We start from the raw sequence: 21622 nt of genomic DNA, 5'->3' as shown, positions 1-21622 counted from the left end.
GGTCCCTTTTTAATGCATGCTCTCCCCAGCAAGCTCTCTGCGGCGCTACCATACTGCAAATAGCCAACATCTTTGGTTATGGGCCCAGCTGCTGAGTGGATGACTGCATATTTTTGGACTCTAAGAAAGGTTTGAAAACTCCTTCTCCTGTTAGTGTAGTTTCTGTGGGTCTGGAAGAGTTCCAGAATGGTTGACCAGGTTCCAGAAGCTGAGAAGGCTTTGGTCTTCAGCTAACAGATGAGAACTATAGTTTATGGTCTTTTCGGATGGAGGCGCTTTTGACCTCTAGAGAAGTATGGACCTATGTAACTGATGACCCTCCTAACCCTGTAACTAATGCTTGGTCAAAAGGAGATGCAAAAGCCAGGGCAATAATTAATTTGGCAGTCAGTGACCAGCAAGTAGTCTATATAAGGAATAAGAAAACTGCCAAAGAAATGTGCAACAGTCTTGCAGCAGTGCATGTTAGAAAAGAGTCAGCCTCTGCATTGACGTTTTTCAAGCAGTTGTACCAGACGAAGTTGCAGCCTGGTGGTGATTTGGCAGCACTCTTAAGACGTCTGGAGGCAATACGCGGTGAATTAATTCGAAGGGACATGGACACACCTGATATTCAGTATGTTTTTATCATTCTTTGTTCCCAGCAGGGGGCGTACAGAATTTACATACCAGCAACTGGCAAAATTCATATTACCAGAAGCATGATACAAACTGTAAATTGGAATGGAGTTGCTGTTTTCCAAGATACTAATGGTATAAATGATACTAAGGAAGAAGAGGAAGCAGCAGCAGCAGCAGCAGCAGCAGCAGCAGCAGCAGCAGCAGGAAAATGGTGCTTCCGAATTAATGGAAAAAGACAAAAAGCCTGTTGAATCTGATAATTTGTTTGATGATTTAAAGTTATAGGCACCCGAAGGGAGGTTAGATTCTCTTGAGTTTTCTGACCGTGAGCTTAGCTAACAGGCATCTCTTCAGTCTGACGGTGATTATTTACAACCTGAAACTAGTAATTTACTTAGTTCCATGAAGTCTGAGGAGTCTGACTCTCCTTCCGGACTGAGACGTTCAGATAGAAAGAGGCAGAAGCCACAACGATTTGCAGATGAACATTTTAAGACTGTGTATGCCAATAAGGCGGTTTTTGAGCCAAAAAGCTACAATGATGTTCAGAATTTACCTAAGCACCAAGCTGCAAATTGGTATAAAGCTATGAACTTCGAGATAGCTTCTTTAAAAGAGCATAACACTTGGTCTCTTGTACCACAAACCCCAGATATGAGACTTATTGATTCAAAATGGGTTTATAGAATTAAAATGAATGACAAAAATGAAGTTGTAAGGTAGAAGGCTAGATTAGTTGCTAGGGGTTTTCAACAAATTCAACGCGAAGATTATGATTTGTGTTATTCACCAAGTGTAAAATACGAAACAGTTAAGCTTTTGTTAAAAGATGCATCACAATGTGGAAGAGCCCACTATGCAATGTTTCTCTGCTCTTAAGAGAGTGGTAATGTACCTTAAACATACCAAACACTATAGGTTGCAGTTTACAACAAGTATTGACAAAGGTTTTGAAATTTTCTGCGATGCATCTCATGCAGTGGAACAAAATAATTGCAGGGGTGTGTCTGGTATGGTGTTTTGTTATAACAGTTGTCCATTTGAATGAAAGTCCCGGACACAAACCATTATTTGTCTCTCCACAACAGAGAGTGAATTATGTGCATGCGTTCAGGCCACTCGTGATGTAGAATGGTATCTGCAAGTATTTGCAGACCTACAGATGCAAGTAACACTACCAGTAAAAGTTTACCTTGATTCCCAAAGTGGACTCGCTATCCTATGTTCAGAAACCAATATGCAGCGCACTAGAGTCTTAAGATTACGTTTACAGTTTGTAAAGAAACTAATTGCTGACGAAATGGTTGTATTTGAATATGTTCCAGGTGACAATCAAATTGCGGACATTTTTACAAAAGCACTTCCAAAGGTTACACATGAAAGACATGTACCGTATTTTTCGCCCTATAGGACACACTTTTTCCCCTCCAAAAATGAAGGGGAAATGTGTGTGCGTCTGTCAGAGCTGCCCGAGGTCCCAGCTCACAAAGGACCAACGCCAGTTCGTCGTTATATACAAAAGTCTTTATTGAAGTTCAGTTTCATTTCCACAGCCGTAGCGTGCAGCTCTACGTCTGAAACTCTAGACCGCCGAAGCTCCGTCTGAGTCTCCTCCCCCCAGACACCAGTTTAAGACTCTAGCCTTGCTCCACCTCTTCCTTTGCTCTTTCCTCCTCTGGGTCCGCCTGTCCGCTGGGGTCTTCCCCTTCCTAGACTCTTCTGACGCTGAGTCCCCTGAGTCTTCCCCCTGCTTCCGGCGGGCTTTAGGACCTGGTTCCCAATCCGGGTTTTCTGCTGTCCCATGCGCCTGTACATTTGAACTTGGCGCGCGCGCCCAGCCGGCCACCTTCCTCCTGACCGTTACACTGCTCCTGTCACTGCTCCCCCCTTCGGGGAGGCTAGCTGGATCTGACCTCCCCTCCGTTCCCCCGCTCTCTGATAGAGGTGTGGTCAGCCCTGACTCATCTTCTCTCTCTGCTGGAGAAGACGCTGGCCCTGACACATGGGACCCTTCCCCCCCCTATACGCTCTGGTGGGGAAGCTGGTCCTGATCTCCAGCTGCTGCTTTGGGAGTCCCCGCTGGCCCCTTGCTTCTGGTGCATCCCCCCTGGGACCCCCCTTGCCCTGACCATCGGCGCCCCCTTCTGGGAATCTTCTGATTCGCTGGAGAGGCTCATGGAATCTCTCGGGTCACTGTCATTCTCCCCTCCGCTGCCCTCAGATTCTTCCCCTTCGCTCTCCATCTCCTCTCTCCCCTGTGCCTCTGCTCCTGAGCCCCTGACATCGTCCTATGGGGCGAATGCAGGCTTTCGCTGAAGCCTGGAGAGCGAGAGGGGTCGGTGCGAACATAGCAGGTGCTGCTGAGTTGTACTGATTAAGCTGTGTCAGCATTTGGGTGTAGTATATAAGGAGCAGCACCTAGCTCTCCCATTACCCTGGGGGATGGGGTGGTGGTTGGGTCTGGTTCGTTGTTGATGTATTTAGTGTATAAGGAGTTTTTGTTTTTGTAATTAAAACCTTGTTTAAGTACTTTTTGAGTCCCTTTTTAATGCATGCTCTCCCCAGCAAGCTCTCTGCAGCGCTACCATACTGCAAATAGCCAACATAGTGGACCAAGTAGAGATCATGGGGACTGTTAGGTCTGAAGAAGTTTTGTGGTCACTCAGCTGGATTAAGCTCAGGGCAGGTGAGGATCACATGCTTCATCAAGTGGCAAGGCAGAGTTGCTCAGCTGGAGCAAACTCATTTGCAGCAATCAAGATTGGAAGCAAGCCAGAGACTCTGTGTCTGCTCAACTTTCTCCGTTGATGTACCACAGCTTGGCTGTTTTGGGAACTCCACTGGACTTCAGGACTTCAGGACTGACCCCAGGTGTTCCAACCCTGGATCTTCTGTAGAGGTGGAAATCTGACACTGCGGATTGACTTTGAACCTTGCTCGTTGTATTGGACCTGGACTGGTATTTTGGTATTTTATCATTTGGACAGTCTGACTACTCTCTAGTGTTGCCCTTGGGACTGTGTGCACTATCAGGACTTACCATAACTCTGGATATGTTGGGGTTCAGGACATCCACCTGATGAACTGCTTCTGGGCATTTCTGGTCGGCAGTTGAAGTTGAAGCGAGAGAGAAGATGCTGCCACAAACCCTTGCTGTCTGGGTAACTTATGGAACTCACTCCACTGCAGATTCCAGCCAAGCCTTCACTGCAGTGTTGTTCTTGGATAGGTAGTGGGGATTAGGACTGAACACCCACAATAACGACTATAACAAAGTTGGGAAACTAGTATAACAGGGTGGGGAACATCTGGCTTGTGGGCTTAACTAGGTCCACAAGGTCTCCTCATTTGACCCACCAAGGCCATTTTGGTCAAGCCACACCCAACTACCCTACACCTGATATCATACATGACATCTGGGGTGGGGCAGGTAATGGTATGGCTAGGTCAAAAGGGGGATTGCAGGCATTGCCATTCACCAGCAAACATTTTACAATGTTGTGTGGACAAGGAACCAAGGTTCCTTGGTGGCTCATCAGTGTTCCTGCACAAAGAACAGCCTCTTGTATGAGAGAAAACCCAACAACAACAGAGGGCTCCATCCAGACCATTTAAAAAGTGTCTAATAATCATTGTTTACCACTTGGACAACACTCACCCTTCCCCCTTTACAGGGAAAACTAAGAGACATTTATTCCTGGCCTCTTTGTTGATGTTGCTGCTGCTGTGAGTCCCTGAGTGCAAATGACTTTCTGCTTTTAATGAGAAAACAGCTGCGCTGGAGCAGCTCTGCTGTTGCTCTCCTGCTGTGGTAATTGCCAGCTCTTATATGTTATTTAGACTGGGATCTTTTAGCTGCTTATATCTTGCTGTGCTGAGGGAGCTAATGGCTGAAGAAGAGTGTGTGCTTGCAGCAGTCCTAGTGAGGACTGTTTTCTGCCTCCACACCTCGTGCACACCGACCCCTGCACCGCCTGAGTCATTCACTTAGTCTGAAGTAGGTAATCTTAATGTTTATCTAAAATTTTATGTAAACTGCTTTAACTAACTAACTAGAGAAAGGAGGAGGAACTTTGAATGTTGGTAGTTCCTTTTTGGATTTTGGGTAGGTGAGCCACAGAAAAGAGTGCAGCGCAGGAGAGGCTAGATGTTAAAAGTGAGCAGAGCTACATCCTAGAAGCCCCAAGGGTATGACCATTTTCATCTCCACATTCCACAGGCTATAATCATTTTATTAGTGAACCCTTGGAAAGGTGTTATCTCTACTTCATATGTGAGAAAAACCAAGAGTGAACTGAAGAGTCAAATATGCCACGCTAGGAAGTTACCTGTAGCTAACCTCTTTAGCGCAAAGCTATATTAAGATGCCCATTAGAGCTCCTTTGCCACTCCATTGTAACCTTTATGAGGGCTGGTGGCTAATCATTACACTGTGCTTGCTTGCCCACATGGGCACATTTAACCTGGGGCAACAAATCATTATTGAAGTGTGTTATGTATTGTGCTGACGGGTGTACTTAGCTGAGCACACTTGGCGGCTACAAGTGCTGCTTTTGTTTATACCCAGGGGACACTCTCTGAACTCTCTCCATGGCATGAGGGTAAGCTGGCAAAGCACATATTTGTGTGTCCAGCAGTGCTGTTAGGCCGAGAGAATTAGTTTGTCTTAATTGCTCAGCTTAAAATGGTAGGTTGAGGATATGGCAAAGAAGAAAGCAATGCTAATGCGGAACAATTGTTAAAAGAACTCAAAAGTCGAGCTCAGTGTGGACTTGTGGGAAAGTGTCAGTTTTAGACTGTAGCTTTTGCAGAAATTTTTAAAATGACTTGACAGCAACAATTGGAATCTTGAGAAATGCAGAAAATATTTTTCAAAAGAACAGTGGGGGTTAGCATTTCAAACCTTTAACAACTGATCCTCTTGAAGATGCCCAGCTAGTTGTTGCTCAATATTGGAAGGACCTAAAGAGTGCTATGTTAGTTTTGCATGTCGCTTTGGTGGAAAAATTAACAAATTATGCCTGGCTAAGGAACAAAATATAAAGATTCTTTTGTGGCAGACTGGCACTCTTTTATTGTTTATGCAAGCAAACAAGAAACACAAAAACAACTAGAAATATGCACAACTTTCTGGCTGTGTTAAACATTGTGGACCTGAATTTTGATACTTTGATGGGCTGCTCTGACAGATTCATGTTTTTGGTTTGTCTTTTATTTTACATTAGACTCCCTTTGTCTCCTCTTTGAGGTGAGGAAGGGATTGTTTTGTAGTATTACAATTGTGTTAATAAAACCCCCCACTAAAGTTTAAGATCAGTACAAAACATGAATTGCCATGCAGTTTGTGTGCACATTTGAAGCAAAAGTATTGTTGACCCCCCCCCTTTCTGTTATTATTTAAGTACAGACTAGAAGCTGAAATGCACAAAATGCCTGCTACCTTTTGGCAAGATGTGTGACCTGTGTGAAACCTTTTCTTCTGAAGTGTTGTTATTTGGCTCTCTAAAGCGGTCCTCTCACTGCCAGGTCCTCTCACTACCATCTTCCTTAGACAGAGGTTGCTTCTGTCACATGCTGTGGGAAAAGGGGGAGGAATCTTTTAAGAACAAGATTTGATGTGTATGTGTGAAACTCACCCACAGTGGCAACAAAGTTTTGCAAAAATTTACAATTTGAGCTTCTACATGGACAGCTCACCCCCTCCCCTTCCCCCTTTTCAAAGCAAAGACTTCAGAGCTTTGGAACCCAATTATAAAGAAAGGGGCTCCTTTGAGCATTTTATTATTGCTTTCCATTCACCTCTGAGTAATACCTTATATTACAAAGAGGAGGAAGGGCTTTTGGGCATGCTGGGACCCTTGGGTCTCCTCTTCATAAGAATATAGTTAGAGAGGATCCCAATTTTGCTAGCACTGAAAACGCACATTTCATATGAGCAAACATCAATGAACTGAAGTGACTTTGTAAAGAAGAGTGGGCCAAAATACCTCCACACAACGAGGTGAAAGTCTGATAAAAGCCATACCATGTGTGAAGCACTAAGTTAACGTTATAGGTAAAAAGAACTGCTCCTTTTCCCTTATGGGGTACCCAAGAGCCCATATAGAGTCGTTTTGTAGGTTCTCTATCAGTAGGAGAAAACAACCAGAGACCAACCAGAGAATATTGAGAAGCAAAGCAGCTAGTAAGCCTGATCTTCATTAACTGTTGCAACAGGGTGCTCCCCCACATGCAGGAGAGGAGGACCAAACCATGAGACCAGGGCCCTGCAGGATTTAACCTCCTTCCGCAGGGCCTGTAAGACAAAGCTATTCCGTCTGGCTTTCAATTTGAATTTAGCCTGATCTTTTATTCCCCTTCCTTCCCTCTCCCTCCCCTTTTTATGAAGAGTAACCGCTCTGGGATCCCGCAGCTAATTCTCCCCTGGCCTCCTCGCTGGCCCAAATAGGACTAATTTAGCCAGCTAGCCCTAGTGATCATCTAATGTTTATTGGATGGATTTCCCCCTAAATTGATTTTTGAACTTTGAATTTATTGTTATTCACGCTTTTATACTGTATTTTATGCTGTTTTTTGTTGTATCACAATTAAGTGTTTTAAATTTGTTGTTCGCCACCCTGAGCCCGGTTTTCTGAACTGGAAATGGGGGGAGTAAATAAATTTTTTTTTATTATGTGTGCTTTCCCTTATATAGCCATTTTGAAATTCCCTGCCCTGGAGCTCTAGACCACTCCTCCATACATCATACATGCATCACGGAAGGGGTGTAGCCCAAGACCATGCCCCAGATACATCATACCTACATCACAGCAAAGGCGGTCTACAACAGAAATCTGAGTGCATTGTTTTTACCCTGTCTGCCAGGTTACCTGTTAATGGTCACTTGACTGGATTACCTGGGGAATCTGGCCATTCTTTTGTAATGATACTTAATTCCTGAGCCAGGTCACAGGCTCACCCTATTCACACCTTAAATGTGCCCTTAAGGCAGAATTTGTGAAGACAGAGACAATGGGGGAGGTTTCTCATTTCCGTGCAGAGAAATATTTGAGGTCATTTTGGGAGAGAGAAAATGGTTTCAGGACTTTTCTGTGGGTTTCAGACATGTGGTTTACATATTTGTATGTGTTTGCTTGGTACATTTATGAGCATTTAATATATATATTCTTAGAACATTACATTCAGTAGCTTGTATAACCACCTTTAGCGGTGATAATTTGAAGTAATTGTTTTCTGTATGACTTTGTTTTTTAAAAAAATATTTTCTTAAGTAAATAATATATATATATATATATATATATATATATATATATATAAAATCACACAGAAAACAATTGCTTCAAGTTATTGCTGCTAAAGGAGGTTCTGCAAGCTACTGAATATAACTTATGGTAGTTCTTCACACATGACTTCTCCATTTTGGCTTTTTTTTTCATGACCCAGTGTAATAGGTCATGTGGTTTTGTTCATTTGAGGTTGTATTTACCTATTTTAATATTTACAACATAAGGAACAGGTGGTTGATATTATGTCCCAATATGTAAACCCACAGAATCCAGAGACGGTGCACTCCCCCCCCCCAAAAAAAATGTATAGCAGACAGGATGCATTAAAATCCATTGTAGTTGGGTGAAAAATGCTTTCTGGGATTTTTGTTCTGAAAGACTACCCAACAGCACTTTATACATGTCCCTGCCAAAATGTAACTTGCAACTAAGGGAGCTGTTTTCATTGATGGATCACTGGAGGTTTATTATTTGCTGCTTTGAAGAATGAACAAATAAATGGAAATGCAGTTATTTTAAAGGTTGTATGTTACTGTATCAATTGAGTCTGAATTGCCTGTAACAAGTTTATGAGGAAACTAATATAAGGAACGTCTCCACATGTGTAAACTCCTCAAGGGTTTTGAAAGAGGTTTCCTGGCCTGTCTGGTGCTGAGGAGAAACAGAACAAAATACCTCAAAATCAAATTTGGACAACAAAAATTAACATTTTTTTGTTAATTACCTCACAGAAACGCTTCGGCTTTGCGCATGCGCTTCAATATAACTTTGCCCTCCCCCCCGTCCCCGCCATATTGTGCAACGGTTTTCTCTCACGCTTCACCGACAACTCCTGCGCACGCGCACTACCAACCACCGCTACCCAGCGAGCTTTGCTCGGATCTCCTTTTTCATCCTCCCCTTCCTTAGCTCACCATTTCCTTGAGCGCAAGCGCAGTACGCAGACGAGTGGACCATACCACTCTCGGTTTATGGCTAGAGGAAGGGGAGTGCCATCAACTTTCCTCTCAAACAAATTATTTAAACCGGGCCACCCCCGACAAGCACGGGCTGGGAAAGTACCACCAAATCGGAAGCCCTATTTGCAGTCCACGGAGCTCTCCTCGGAGCGGATAACTCCTCAGCGTCTCGAAAAGACCCCTGTCGCCTCCCCGCGCGGTCAGGATGGACCGTTCCGAGAACGCGCCTTCGAGCCTCTTGCTTTTGAGGGGAAAGAGGGCGCCGCCATTTTGTCGGCAGGGAGGGAAAAACCGCGGAGGCCCGAGAGTCCCCCTCCTCTTCCTCGCGCGGCACACGCAGGGGCTGGAACTCGCCGTCGTCGTTCTTTGGTCGGTTGTTCCCTCAGGCCTCGCGCCGACGGTAAGCGAGCGGGATCCGAGGCTGAGAGGAAACCTGGACCCCGCTCCTGAGCTGGCTTGGGGGTGGGCCGAGGCGGCCTAGCGGAGGCCTCAGGGTGGCTTTCGGGCCTAGCGCGGGAAGGCCGGGAAAGTGAGCGGTGAAACGTGGAGGGCCGTTGTCGCACACGGTGTATCTTTTGTGGAATAAACTAGGCTCAGGACGTCCGATTCGAAGCACATATATAAGTATACAATATATATATATATATGTACAGTATAAAGGCAGTTGGCCGCGCAGCTTACCTCAGAGTAAACGAGCGCAGAGGGTTGACCTGTTAAACGCGCTGGGGCGGGGGGGAGGGGAGTCGATCCTTTATTATTTATTCTTTACAGTATTAATAATAGCAAACGTAATTTTTATTATTGGTAGTGGTAAGCATTAAAATTGTTGGTAAGATTTATATTTAGTATTAATGGAAAGCGTTATGTTTATTAATAATGGCAAGTAGAGTCCTTATTATTAATTGTAAACATTGCGTTTATTATTAATTCTAAGCATGGTCTTTCTTAATAAGGGCAAGCATTATATTTATCATGTCTTTACAGCTGAACGTGTGTTTTCTCGGAAGTAAATGTTAATATTATGTTGATGGCTATGATGATGATTTCTGATTCTTATCCATGCTACACAATGAGGTCTCAGGATGGGTTACAATAACTTAAAAATAAAATATCAAAAATGTTAAAATACACTGCAATCAAGAGAATAGGGTGGGCCAGGTTAAAGAGGTGTATCAATGCATCAAATGTGTTCTTAAATATTTTAAATTTTGATGTTACTAATGTAAATTTTTTATTGCAATTAAAATTTTGTTAGGTGTGTTGATAATAATGTATTTCTAACTCCTAATATTTGTGGTGGTGGTGGTTACTTACTACCTTATTTTATAGGTTACTATTTTATAATAATAATTTATAGGTTACTATTTTACAACAACAACAACAAATTTTATATACCCTGCCCATCTGTCTGGATTTCTTCTACTTTTTAAAAGAGTAACCCACCCCATCTGTACATCCCAGGGTGGGATTCATAACATCATAGAATGGTTGAGTTGGAAGGGACCACCCTTCCACCCCCTGCAGTGCAGAAATCTTTTGCCCAGTGTGAGGTTCGAACCCATGGCCCTGAGATGAAGAGTCTTATTCTCTACTAACAGAGCTATCCTAGGCTTATAAGCAATAAAATATACAATTCAACACTAAAATGCACAACTTGAAACAAATAAAGGTCCATTTCCTCTAATGATCTCAAAGTATTCTACATGCTTCAGGTTACAAGAAAGGAGAACTTTCTGAAAGTAAGAGCTATGGACTTCCTTGGAAGGTGGTAGACTCCTTCATTGAGATTCTTAAGCAGAGGTTGGATGGCCATCTGTCAAGGCTGCTTTAGTCAAGATTTCTGCATTGCAAGGGGTTGGACTAGATGACCCTTAGGATCCCTTCCAATTCGACAATTCTGTGATTCCAGAAATAACTTTTCTAGGGATATTCATCCTTGTTTTCTAACATTATTTGAAAGGGGAAGCACATTCTGGGTTCTACCATTAGACAGAGGAGTAAGGGCCAATGAAAGGTTGTGTATTCTGTACTTTAGAGAAAACGTATGAGGTCATTCTGGCCCCCAGCCATCGGCTGGAGACATAATAATTACAGAGAGCTCCCCTCTCCCTGGCAGGAGGAACTCTTCTCCAACTAGCACTTGCCTTGGGACTGCTGAAGTGAGAGAAAGTGCTGTCTGACTTAATGCTACCAGCCAGAACAGCAGAGGCCACAAGGTCTCTTAAACTAGATATAAATGCTTGTACCACTTGCTATTTTCCTTTGCTTAGCTCATTTCCATACATTTCTCTTGTTTGTTTTTAATTTTATTTACATTTGTAAGATGAGGTCAGGACCTGAAGATTACTGATTGATATGAACTGATTTTGGATATAGTTTTCAGCTGAAAAGCAGAATAAAATAAGAGTTTGCCGACTCTCATCCATTAATTTCAGTTTGTCTACTCTGAGCAAGACTTTGGTAGCTATAACCCATAATATGTATAAGAACACGGGAAGCTCTCCGACACTAGTCCAGACTATTTGTAAATCTAGCTCAATATTATCTACTTTGAGTGATAGTGACTCTCTAGTCGTTCAGGTAGAGGTCTATTACATAACCTAATACCATGTGGTTTTGGCTGGAGATTCTACAGATTGACCTGAGACCTTCTGCTTGTGAAACATGTGCTCTACCATAGAACTATGATAATTGTTTATCTGTACTGCTTGATTAGGGAAATGGAGGGACAACTGTTTTTACTTCAGAGTGCCATACATATAGTAAACCACTTCTACAGTAACTTGTTACTACCAATGATTACAGTTTTAAAAAACTAGATATTACTTGCTTTTCTCTTTTTTTATTCTTTAGCAACACCACGGCAGAAATGTCAGAATACATTCGGGTTACCGAAGATGAAAATGAGGAACCCATTGAGATTCCTTCAGAGGATGATGGGACTGTCTTGCTATCCACAGTTACTGCTCAGTTTCCAGGAGCATGTGGTCTGCGTTACAGGAACCCCGTGTCTCAGTGTATGAGAGGGGTCCGATTAGTGGAAGGAATTCTGCATGCACCAGATAATGGCTGGGGAAATCTGGTGTATGTTGTTAACTATCCCAAAGGTGTGTGCTTTGTTTGTATGTGCTATTTTTTGCTTTTAAAAAAGAAAGAATCTTGGATAATTTTTGAAAATGAAAACCTATATATGGATAATTTATTTTCTTTTAGTTTGCCCTAGAATTCTAAATCCCTATAAGTTGCTCAAATTGTTAGGCAATTGGGCAACTTTTATTTTTTATACCCCACATTGATCAACTAGATTATTATTTTTTCTTGTGAACTGCCCTGAGATCTTTAGATGAAGGCCAGTATATAAATATAATAATAATAATAATAATAATAATAATAATAATTTTTTAAAAAATAGTAGTATACCTTTTTATTATTTTAGATACAAGTTACCAGTGGCAGCAGTTTTAAAGGTGAAAAGGATTAAAATAAGACTTTCCCCAAAATACAAGTGGGAGCAATTGGTGTATTTATAGCAAATACACTTTAAGGCTGGAATCCTAAACACAGTTACTAGGGAATTAGCCTCATTGTAGTACTTCTGAGTACATGCATTTTAAGGGAAACCTTTTAAAAGCCCTACATTGAACATTAATGAGTTGGCTTCTGAGTAAATTTAGGATTGGGCTGCATGTAGCTCTAGAATGATCTGCTCCACTAAAATGTTTCATTGCAACTAATGGGATTATTTGTTTAGTTATTTTTAAAAGTGCTGACTGTTTGATGGACACATCTATCTTTAGACAACAAGAGGAAAATGGATGAGGCAGATGCCTCATCAGCTGTTAAGGTGAAAAGAGCAGTACAGAAAACATCAGATTTGATAGTTCTGGGTCTTCCGTGGAAAACAACTGAGCAAGATCTGAAGGAGTACTTCAGCACATTCGGAGAAGTTCTTATGGTGCAGGTATCTAGCTTTCTTTTCGATAAACAGTTATGTCCCTGGACTTTAGGGTAACTGTTGTACTCCCTATCATGAATGCTGTGTTGTCCCTAAGTAAAACAACTGGCCATTGCTTCTGGTTATGGAGAGGAGGAAGAGAACTCTGTCTGTTCCTTCTGTTTGCATTTAGGCTGGCAACAGGAGTAACTACCCTTGCATGAGCCACAATTAGTTAAACCATAGAAGTGCTACTAGATATTGCTTGACCAACTGCAAAAATGGTGAAGTTAGTGATTTCCTATTTTTTCCCCTTACAACTTGCCACCCTGCCTAAGTTCTCTGAAATGCTTCCCACTGGACTGCCTAATTCAAACACCGTATTTTTCGCCCTATAGGACGCACCTAGATTTTTTTGGGGGGGGAATAAAGGGGAAAAAATTATTTCCCCCCCCCCCCAGGTGTGGGGCTGGGGCGGGGAAAGCCCAAGCTTCCCCCGACCCGAGCCCCCCAGAACGGGAGCTAGAGTGATGCCGAAGCTGAGCGCAGCTTCGGCATCGTTCTGGGAGCTTGTGCAACCTTTGGGAGCCCTGCGCGGCTTCGCGCTGGGCTCCGGGGGATTGCGTGGAGCTGCGCCGAGCAAAAGCCTGTATTCGCCCCATAGGACGCACACACATTTCCCCTTCATTTTTGGAGGGGAAAAAGTGCGTCCTATAGTGCGAAAAATACGGTATATTAAGCTGCTGTACATTTATTTACTTTCGAATACTTATATAAGGGACGTGGGTGCCGCTGTGGGTTGAACCACAGAGCCTAGGACTTGCTGATCAGAAAGTTGGCGGTTCGAATCCCCGCAATGGGGTGAGCTGCTCCTGCCAACCTAGCAGTTTGAAAGCATGTCAAAGTGCAAGTAGATAAATAGGTACCGCTCCGGTGGGAAGGTAAACGGCTTTTCCATGCGCTGCTCTGGTTTGTCAGAAGCGGCTTAGTCATGCTGGCCACATGACCTGGAAGCTGTCTGCAAACAAACGCCGGCTCCCTCGGCCTATAGAGTGAGATGAGCGCCGCAACCCCAGAGTCTGTCACGACTGGACCTAATGGTCAGGGGTCCCTTTACCTTTACCTTACTTATATACCACTTTATAGTGCTGAGAGGTTCTCAAAATGACTTTCAAAAGAATGTCACAATAAAAATTGTATCCCAACCTGGTATTGAGAACAGAAATTTCTTTTTGGTAACAGAATTGTTGAGGTGCCATTTCCTATCCTCAGACATCTGATTTCCTTTGTGTTGTCCTCCGAGGCAAGCCAGTGGTACTGAGCAGCTATATGTGTTTCAGAATTTGGCTCAATTCCTGGTTTTAGTCTGTTTTGGTATTGAGTTTTGTCAGTTGAATTCAATGTGGTAAAAATGAATAGTTGTGACATTTTTCATGCTGGTAGCTGGACTTGTTCATCTAAATCTGAGTCATGTGTTTGTGTGTGAACCTTGAAAGTTAAATGGCATATGCCATGAATTTAACCTTTCTGCTTGAATGGAAACTTGCACACACTGATTTAACTTTTTGATGGTCAAAATAACATTATTTTAAGCTTTTTTATACCCTGTACTTCTGCCAGAGAAGCTCAGAGCAGCTTACATAAGATTTGTAGCAAACAAGCCAGTTCTTTCCCTCAGGCTTACAATATAAAATGCATGACTCAAGCTAACAATGAATGAGGAAGGAAGAGGCAAACAAGCCAATTTGGACACCACTTCTTAAAGTTACAAAGCTCATATAATGATCAGCTTGAATGGAAACAGTCCAGAAAGAGCCAAGCTGAGCTGGTTTCTCAGTAGAGCTGATGGAGTGGCCCCTCCTCCATTGTCTGCCTCGGCTGCAGCCAGATAGAATGATGGTTGAGGAGGGACAGAGAAGCCTGATTTCTATGCTATAGCTGTTAGCAAGGGAAGATGATTAAAGCAAGGTGAAATATTCTGAACTTTTTTTGCACTACATTTTGAAATTCAATCTATAACATAGCTGAATAGAATTAGTACATAAATGCCAGCACATTGTGATTGTTGTACTAGCCATGTAATCTCTTATCTTAACTCCAGGTTAAGAAGGACATCAAAACTGGCCACTCAAAAGGGTTTGGTTTTGTAAGATTCACTGACTATGAAACCCAGGTGAAAGTCATGTCTCAGCGCCACATGATAGATGGAAGATGGTGCGACTGCAAACTTCCAAATTCTAAGGTACTTAATGTAACTTGTTCTAGGCTTTGTAAGTATGTAAAGCCAAACTTGTCAAGAATGAGCCCCAAATAACATATAAAATGAGATTTTCTTTAGTTATAAATACATTGGCTGGGGTTCAAAATACTGCATAAGCATCATCCCTCCATGCCACAAAGCAGATCACTTTTGAAACTGATGGCACTTTTCAGAATCGGTTAAAGAGGAACAGCAAACAAGTCCCTTTGATCACAACTGAAATAGTTCTTTGGGTTCTGGCTATTCACTCACTGTTCCATATAGAACAGGGCTTAGGAACCTTTTTCAGACCACCTGAACAACCTTTCAGGGGCCGTATGCTTGTGGTAGGACGGGTTGGTGGCAAATGCAGCCTGAGTATTGCAGTGTTGCCTTTATCAATGGGCTAGTTTCTACACATCCCACAGAGCCTCCTTTATTCCAGGCAAGCAAAAAGCAGTATCAGAGTTCAATCGCACATTTCAGCCAGGTAAAAATGCTCAGTTTTGGGTGCAAAGCAAGGCTGATGAAGGATATGGGCTGCCAGGTATGAGTATGGCATGGTGAAATCTCCAGGACCAAGTGGAGGGGCTTGGAGGATCACATTTGATCCCCAAGCCTAGGGTTCCCCACTTCTAAAAAAGAACTTCAAGGAAGTGTTCTTACTATTGCAGCCAGCATGTTAATTTCTTGTAGCGTTTGTCTAGGAGTGCAGATGAAACAAGAAATGGTTGTGCTTCCTTGTTTGCTAGTCTGTTTCTAATCCTATGTTACTATACATTTGAGCATCAAAAGATACAGTTACAGAATCTAGAATGGGTTTCATGGTTAGTTTCTATCTGTTTAGCTGGAAAATCTGTCGGCTCTTGTGGCGTGTACAACTGTGTCGGTATATTGGTTATTACAATAGCTAGGCAAAAACATTTGTATTAATTGAAATCTTTTTTTCTGCATTGACACCAGCAAAGTCCAGATGAACCTTTGCGTAGCAGGAAGGTGTTTGTTGGGCGTTGCACCGACGACATGACTGCAGATGAGCTCCGTCAGTTTTTTTCCCAGTATGGAGAAGTGGTTGATGTCTTCATCCCCAAACCCTTCAGAGCTTTTGCTTTTGTTACGTTTGCTGATGATCAGGTATTCATTCAGGGCCCTGCTTTTTTGCTGATGTGTGGGCAAACTTGTTCTTAATCATTGTTCATTAAGTTTCTGTTTACTTATTGTGTATAAAAACTTAAGTGCAGCAGGCTTATGAGTGTTAAGACAAGACTAATTATTGTCCTATTGAATGGCCATCTTTATAAATATTTTAGCTGAGATTCCTGCATTGTGGGGGGTTGGACTAGATGAGCCTTTCCAACTCTACAGTTCTATGATTCTATTAATAGCATTCCTATTGGGTGCATATCACATTCACTCTTAAGTTGGAAATTTGGAAAGCTTGACCCTAGAGGTACCCCTGTTCACTGACTTGCTTAACAGATGTAGCTGAATACTTATCCAGCTTGTCAGTGTTCAGTTGCAGAGCTAGACATAAGGCAAGCCTTGTCCACTGGAATTAGTAGCCTCTAAACTTATTAGTTTAATTGTCTAAGCATACATATTACGCATTTGTAGCACACCAACTGATTGAAAGGAGACTGAGGGGTGAAGAGGAAAAAACTCCTAGTTTCAGAACCTTTTTAGCTTGTTGCTGAGAAGCAGTATGTTCTTGCCACAGACCACCTGTTGAGTCACTGTTTACAAGTCTGAGCAAAGTAATCTTACTGAACAGTAAACTGTATAAATTGTCATTGATATAACGATAGCATCTTTGTCTCAGAAATCTTAAATGAAGGTGATGTGAGCAAATGTGCTGCTTCTTCCCTTGGCTGTTCATATTGAGCAGAAACAGTAAAGAGGTCCAGTGCACTTAAAATTGAATGTTCTCATTCTACAGTGTCATTCTTTAAGAGGACTGAATTTTCCATTGCAATGAGGGGACCAATATTACTTCTGAAGTAGTGCCGTGTACATATCCTAAGTACTTTATTACTGTCATAGACCAGCATAAGCATAAAATTAAGCCCTATAGTTCTGTATGTTACTTCGGCTTAAAGTTGCTTGCTTGTGCCTGATTTTTGTTTTCAAAGTTACTCAGTCTGTATACCTTATTTCTTATAGGTTGCCCAGTCCCTTTGTGGCGAGGACTTGATCATAAAAGGAATCAGCGTCCATATATCCAATGCTGAACCTAAGCATAATAGCAGTAGACAACTAGAAAGAGGTGGAAGATTTGGTGGTAATCCAGGAGGCTTTGGGAATCAGGGTGGATTTCCTAACCGGGGGGGAGGTGGTGGAGGTGGAGGGTTGGGAAACAACCAGGGCAGTAACATGGGTGGTGGGATGAACTTTGGAGCCTTTAGTATCAACCCAGCCATGATGGCAGCAGCTCAGGCAGCGCTCCAAAGCAGTTGGGGGATGATGGGCATGCTAGCTAGCCAGCAAAACCAGTCTGGGCCATCGGGGAACAACCAGCCACAAGGCAACATGCAGAGGGAGCAGAGCCAGGGCTTCAGTTCAGGGAGTAATTCTTACGGAGGCTCTAACTCGGGTGCAGCAATAGGGTGGGGCTCATCAAATACAGGCTCTAGCAGTGGTTTTAATGGCGGTTTTGGCTCAAGCATGGAATCCAAATCATCTGGCTGGGGAATGTAGGCAACCTAATAACTGACTCTGTGGTGGGAAATCAGATTTTTTTTTCTAGAGCTCCTGGTAAGTATATTATAAGATGCATATACTGAAACAAAACTAAACAAAAAAAATCCAAATTTGTTCAGCGTGTAGTATATTTCAACAATATTTTTGACAAATTTTTCTTTTCTAATGGGGAATAAAAGGAAGATTAAATGGAGTTTTATAGGTTTTGTTACAATGAGTTGGAATACATGAGTTGGGATATTGAGTGGTTTGAAAGTGAACTGCTGTTCGCCTGACTGGTAAACGGACGCTCTGCAATTTGATAGGAATTCGTAAAAATTTGATTCCTCATTTCCTAGTCAGCTGAGATCTTTGCATGTTTCAAAAATGGAAGCCATTTTTCAGAAACAGCATCCTTTCCTTGTTAGTTTTTTTTTCTTTAAAAATTTAATTTGATCCCCCGCCATAAGAATTTTTCTCTCTCTTTCTCTCCCTCCCCCTCCCCCAAATGTCCTGTGTGGAGAATGCAATGTTGGTGTCGGCTTTTTTTCCTTTTAACACTGTCTCCCCTCCTCATACTAAAGTACGGTATGAAGACCTCATTTAATCCTTGCAGTTCATCTCATTTCAAATGTGTATGGAAGAAGCACTTCATTGAAAGCAGTGCAGTTAAAAAAACCTGCCTTAGGAATACTCCTGTCTCCATGCTTTCCTCATCCAAGACTCCTTCATCACACTGCACATGCTACGTCTTAAGACGGTGGGTGTTCCATTTTTATCCGCTACTCTTTTTATTTCATGGAGTCGTATTCAACGCTATGAACGCAAGGCTGTGAGATGGAACCAGAAGGCTTGTTTGAACTTTTGAAAAACCTTGTGTGGGATTGGATTGGATTGGTGGTGCCGAGGCATGTGAGGGCTTGGTATGTGCGAGAAAAAGGAGGAGGCGCATGCAAGAGAGAGACCTGGTGGTGCATTTTGGGATTTTTTAAAAAATAAAAACAAAAATTCTTGGCACGATGTCCCTCGATCCTGTGGCTTTGGTGAGAGTGTGCGGAGAGAGCATTGGGAGCGGACGTACGAGTGTTTTTCTTGCATTCAGAAGGACATCGTGATCTGGAAGAACTTAAGTGGGGGGGCTTTTTACTTAGTTAACCGATTAGTTGGATGTGTTAAGTGAAATGAATATCTGTATATATATTTTTTCTCCTTTATGTCAACTCTGCTGTGAATGCTGTATGGTGTGTGTTCCTTTCTGTTTAATGATCCTGTAAGTGTGGTAACGTGAACTGAAGGTGGGGCTTTTGATGGGAACATCCAGCTTGTGGTGTGCTTTGTGGGTCTTTTTTTTTCTTTTTTTTTTGTAGCAGAGCTCACTTCCGAGCTTGGGGGTTCCCTTATGGGTGGAAGATTTTTTCTGTCTGTAAGATATCCATATGAATGCTGTTTGCTGCAGTTCTGTGTTTGGATGCTTTTTATAAGATTTGTCAATGTAGGACATTCTTAAATAAAACTGATTTAAGTAATATGTGTGTGTGTTTGACAGCCCCCAAATGCAAAGAGTTCATAGCAGTTAACTTTGTTTTTTTATATCTTATGTTGGGATAAAACTGTTGTAAAAATTTATTTGCTGTTTTAAGTTTGCTGTTCCATCAATGTAGTTGAACCCTGTAGCTCCACTCAAGTCCCATCTGCGTAGCATTTTGTGATGATACACATCTGAAATCCGGTTCTGCCAAATGAGGTATCCCATCCCTGATGAGCAGTTCCCTTTAGAAGACTGAGTGTTGGAGACAAGAGCCAAAACTCTCAGCATACCTGTGGTATTGAGGCTCCAGTGTATTCTGTTTTATGTGACTGAATTGGTGAGCTACAGTATTAAGTCCTCAGTTGGTTTCACCGTAAAGGACATCCACTTAACCATGTGTTAGTAGAAGTGTTAGGTTTTCTTGTGTAAAGGAGCAGAATCGACAAGGTTGTCGACTCAGTAGTCCTAAAAACTTGTTAAATTGGTTAAATCACGAGGGTCATTCCATTACTTAATTTAAATTTTACAGCTTCCATTTTGCAGACTCTGGAAAACTGGTATAGTGCTGTTTCATTGTGAATTTTCCCCAAACCCTGAAAAGTTAGCTTCCATTTTCCCTTCAATCTGCAGTTTATATTCTTTCTTTTTAAAAAAGACTGATATGGACACTTAAAACGTGTTGTTGGGTGTTCATACTGGCATTGCTGTTTAATGCTAAAATCCACACATACTCCAGCACCTGCCTCTCATTGTAAAACAAATCTGACTATTCCAGAGAACAGATATTCTTGAATAAATTGCTTAACCTTTTCTGCACCTAAGTCACATCCATTGCCAAACTCTGTACCATCTGAATTTTGCATTTTAGCACTTGCACTAATACCAGCTACTGCTGCTGAGTAACACTTAATATGGTATTCTCGGACCTCCAAAGGCTAAACTGTGTCATCTCGGGAAGGATCATAAGGGTAAGTTTAATACATCGCTGGCATGGTTTAAATTATTTTTAACTTGTTTTTTTTTTAAAAAAAGTTTAGGGCCAAGGGGGAACACATGCTGTGATATTTTAATCCCAGTAGATCACTAAGGGTTCTTCTCTCCCCTCCCTCAGATACCTAAGTGTATTAAGAAATGTTTTCAAACATTATTCATATCTTTAATTTTTATTTCCACCAGTGTGTTAAAGCAAGTTAATAAAAGGTATTCTCATAACTTGAGTGTCGAGTCTTGTTTTGCTTTAACTTTCAATAGACTTGCATCTATTATGCTAATGTGATTTAAAGTGTCAAATAAGGAGCACAGTCAGTTTAACACTGCTAGAAGGATTATCTTGCTAATGAGCTTCATTTAGTAATAAACAGCATAGTAATTTAACAAAGGCCCTATGTGAGCAAATGTGTTTGTGTGTTTCGGTTACCCACTGAGCATCTCTTAATTACTGAGGCGATGCTACTCAAATAGATGTAGTGTTGACAATTTCCTCTTGCAGTCCAAATTTGTGTGGGTGTGAATTGAGTCTTGGAGTGCTTTGGTCTCAGCAGTTGCAAATGTAATGTTGCAGCTGATTAAACAGCACCTCTGGGGGTCTTGTCCTATTCCTTTGAGCTGTATGTATTTGTTTTGGCTGTCAGTACACCCTGCTTATAAGAACAGAATAGTTTCTGAAATCTCTTCTCAGTAGTAGGGCACAGGGGAGTTCCATGGGTGCTACAAGCTTTGTCAAAGTTTGCATAATTTTGGGGCGCTACTAGATGTAGATTGATAAAACAGAAAATGAAGCCCTTGAACTTAACTAGCTGGTGATTAAGATTGGGCTCTTTAATCTGTTCCGGAAGGAAGTTTAATACCATTAGGACCAATCCCTGCAGTTTGGACAGTGAGTGGAGGAATTTGTAGAAGGCAATATTGTCAGTGGCAATGTAAGTGGTAAAAAAGCAACAGCTTAGAATCTTGGAGCATGTTACTAAGAGATACTAAGTAACTTTAGGGACTGGATTCTTTTACCACCTCTATGAACCATCTGGTTGTGATGATCAACATATTACATCTCTTATAACTCTTTGTTGATCTTTAATAGGAAACTTTTCAGATGGTCATTAAGACCCACTCGTGTACCCCCAGAAGGAACAGAAATGCTGATGTACCTCTGCTGAGGAGAGCAATAGAGTGCACACATTTGGTTTTTTTATTAACATTTAAATTGGGAAGAAGAAACATGTTGCATTGAACTTATGAAACTCTTGTATGGCACTTGTTCCGGGGGAGTAGGGAAAAAACCAACTTTAAAGGTCCAGCTGTTGGGGGGAGGAAACAGCATCCCCCTATTCCCCGAAAGTAGAACAAGCACACAAGAGGCATGTGAAATGATACCTAATTCTA

The 21622-nt window shown here is 42.0% G+C and overlaps 2 protein-coding genes across 19 annotated transcripts in view; one reads left to right on the top strand and one right to left on the bottom strand.

The window, feature by feature from the left end:
• Positions 1-8711, bottom strand: part of CASZ1 (castor zinc finger 1) — a 443166-nt gene extending 434455 nt beyond the window's left edge. For both annotated transcript variants that reach the window (XM_083512761.1, XM_083512760.1), the window contains exons 1-2: positions 8632-8711; positions 6062-6195 (exon numbers count right to left, since the gene is read on the bottom strand). The gene's annotated coding sequence lies outside the window, so the exon portion shown is untranslated. The remainder of the gene's footprint in view (positions 1-6061; positions 6196-8631) is intronic.
• Positions 8712-8733: 22 nt separating this feature from the next.
• TARDBP (TAR DNA binding protein) overlaps positions 8734-21622 on the top strand; it is a 40445-nt gene continuing 27556 nt past the window's right edge. For 3 of the 17 annotated variants that reach the window (XR_014528414.1, XR_014528415.1, XR_014528416.1), the window contains exons 1-7: positions 8859-9266; positions 11720-11973; positions 12664-12827; positions 14902-15042; positions 16003-16173; positions 17200-18475; positions 20112-20211. Coding sequence is in view for 8 of the 17 variants with exons in the window: in XM_083513146.1 (XP_083369272.1) it covers positions 11736-11973; positions 12664-12827; positions 14902-15042; positions 16003-16173; positions 17200-17733 (1248 nt within the window). In the remaining 9 variants the exon portion in view is untranslated. Of the gene's footprint in view, positions 9267-9385; positions 9491-11719; positions 11974-12663; positions 12828-14901; positions 15043-16002; positions 16174-17199; positions 19242-20111; positions 20456-21622 lie in introns of those variants that run through there. The other 14 variants (XR_014528418.1, XM_083513152.1, XM_083513147.1 and 11 more) reach the window with 10 other exon arrangements.

This window comes from Podarcis liolepis (assembly GCF_965112155.1).
Source record: "Podarcis liolepis genome assembly, chromosome: 7".
NCBI classification, from domain to species: Eukaryota; Metazoa; Chordata; class Lepidosauria; order Squamata; family Lacertidae; genus Podarcis; species Podarcis liolepis.
This window is presented reverse-complemented; position numbering and strand designations above follow the sequence as displayed.